This window comes from Bison bison, unplaced genomic scaffold, assembly GCF_000754665.1.
Source record: "Bison bison bison isolate TAMUID 2011002044 unplaced genomic scaffold, Bison_UMD1.0 scf7180017864255, whole genome shotgun sequence".
Taxonomy (NCBI): Eukaryota; Metazoa; Chordata; class Mammalia; order Artiodactyla; family Bovidae; genus Bison; species Bison bison.
In genome coordinates, this window is record NW_011494827.1 from 2,576,353 (window position 1) to 2,577,983 (window position 1,631).

At 46.0% G+C, this 1,631-nt stretch overlaps 1 protein-coding gene across 1 annotated transcript in view; it reads left to right on the forward strand.

Annotated features, from left to right (window-relative positions):
* The window catches only part of LOC104994295 (epididymis-specific alpha-mannosidase-like), a 42,427-nt gene that overhangs the window by 8,842 nt on the left and 31,954 nt on the right, over window positions 1–1,631 (forward strand). Inside the window, 1 exon segment of the mRNA XM_010847802.1 lies at window positions 636–1,065. Within this exon segment, the coding sequence (XP_010846104.1) occupies window positions 636–1,065 (430 nt within the window).

Consider the following 1,631-nt stretch of genomic DNA (forward strand, 5'->3'; position numbering starts at 1 on the left):
ACCACAATTACTAACACCACCACTATCTTGATCATTACATCTACACCATCACCATAATTACTAACAGCACCACCACCATAATCACTACCACCACCTCGATCATTACATATACACCACCACCAACAACCACAATTACTAACACCACCATCTTGACCATTACATCTACACCACCACCAGCACCACAATTACTAACAAACACCACCTCAGTCATTACATATACACCATCACCACCAGCACCACAATTACTAACACCACTACCTCAGTCATTACATATACACCATCACCACCAGCACCACAATTACTAACACCACTACCTCAGTCATTACATATACACCATCACCACCAGCACCACAATTACTAACACCACTACCTCAGTCATTACATATACACCATCACCACCAGCACCACAATTACTAACACCACTACCTCGATCATTACATCTACACCATCACCATAATTACTAACAACACCACCTCAATCATTACATCAACACCGTCACCACCACCATAATTACTAACACCACCACCTCAGTCATTACATATACACCATCACCACCACCACCACAATTACTAACACCACCACCACCACCATAATCACTACCACCACCACCACCTGGATCATTACATCTACACCAGGACGACCACCACCATAATTACCAACAACACCACCTCAATCATTCTGTCTACACCATCACCACTACCACCACCATCAACAACCACCACATCTCCATCAGCAGCAGCAGCAGCTCTGCTACTGTCATCACTGCCTACACCACCTTGAGGACCACCAGCAGCACCACTGGCATCACATCCACCATCAGCTCAAACACCTCAGCCACCTCACACAGCTCCACTACTTCACTGCCACCACCACCATCTGTACAACTGTACACCAGCATCTGCACACCACCTGTACAACTACCTAAACCACATCACCTCATGAACACCTCTACTACCACCAGCTTCTGCATCATCTTCGCCACCAACAAAACCTCTACCACCATCATCACCAACTCCACTACCACGATTACAACTGCCACTACAAACAGAAGGGCCACCTCCACCAGCACATCACCTGCCCATTCCAACAGCCTCTGACACCATGACCACCAGTACCACAAAAAACAAACACGTCTCCAATGTCAACTCTACCACCACCACCAAAACCACCACCATTAATGCTAACACCATCATGAGCAGTTCAAAAACTTCATCACCACTTCTACCATCCTTACCACCACCATCATCATTATCTCTACCATGGCCATTACTACCGCAACCACTGCTTCACCCACCATCACCTCCACCACCATATCACCACCATCCCCTCTATCCCCACTGTGTTCTCCATCCCCTTGCATAGTTTGCACCAAACACCCATTCCAAGCTATGTAACTGATGTTTTTTCACAAGAAATAGCTTCACCCATCCCTAAAGGCAGGGTGACATTACTTGTCAACAAAAGTCCATCTAGTCAAGGCTATGGTTTTTCCAGTAGTCATGTATGGATGTGAGAGTTGGACTATAAAGAAAGCTGAGTGCAGAAAAATTGATGCTTTTGATCTGTGGTGTTAGAGAAGACTCTTGAGAGTCCCTTGGACTGCAAGGAGATCCATCAGTCCATCCTAAAGG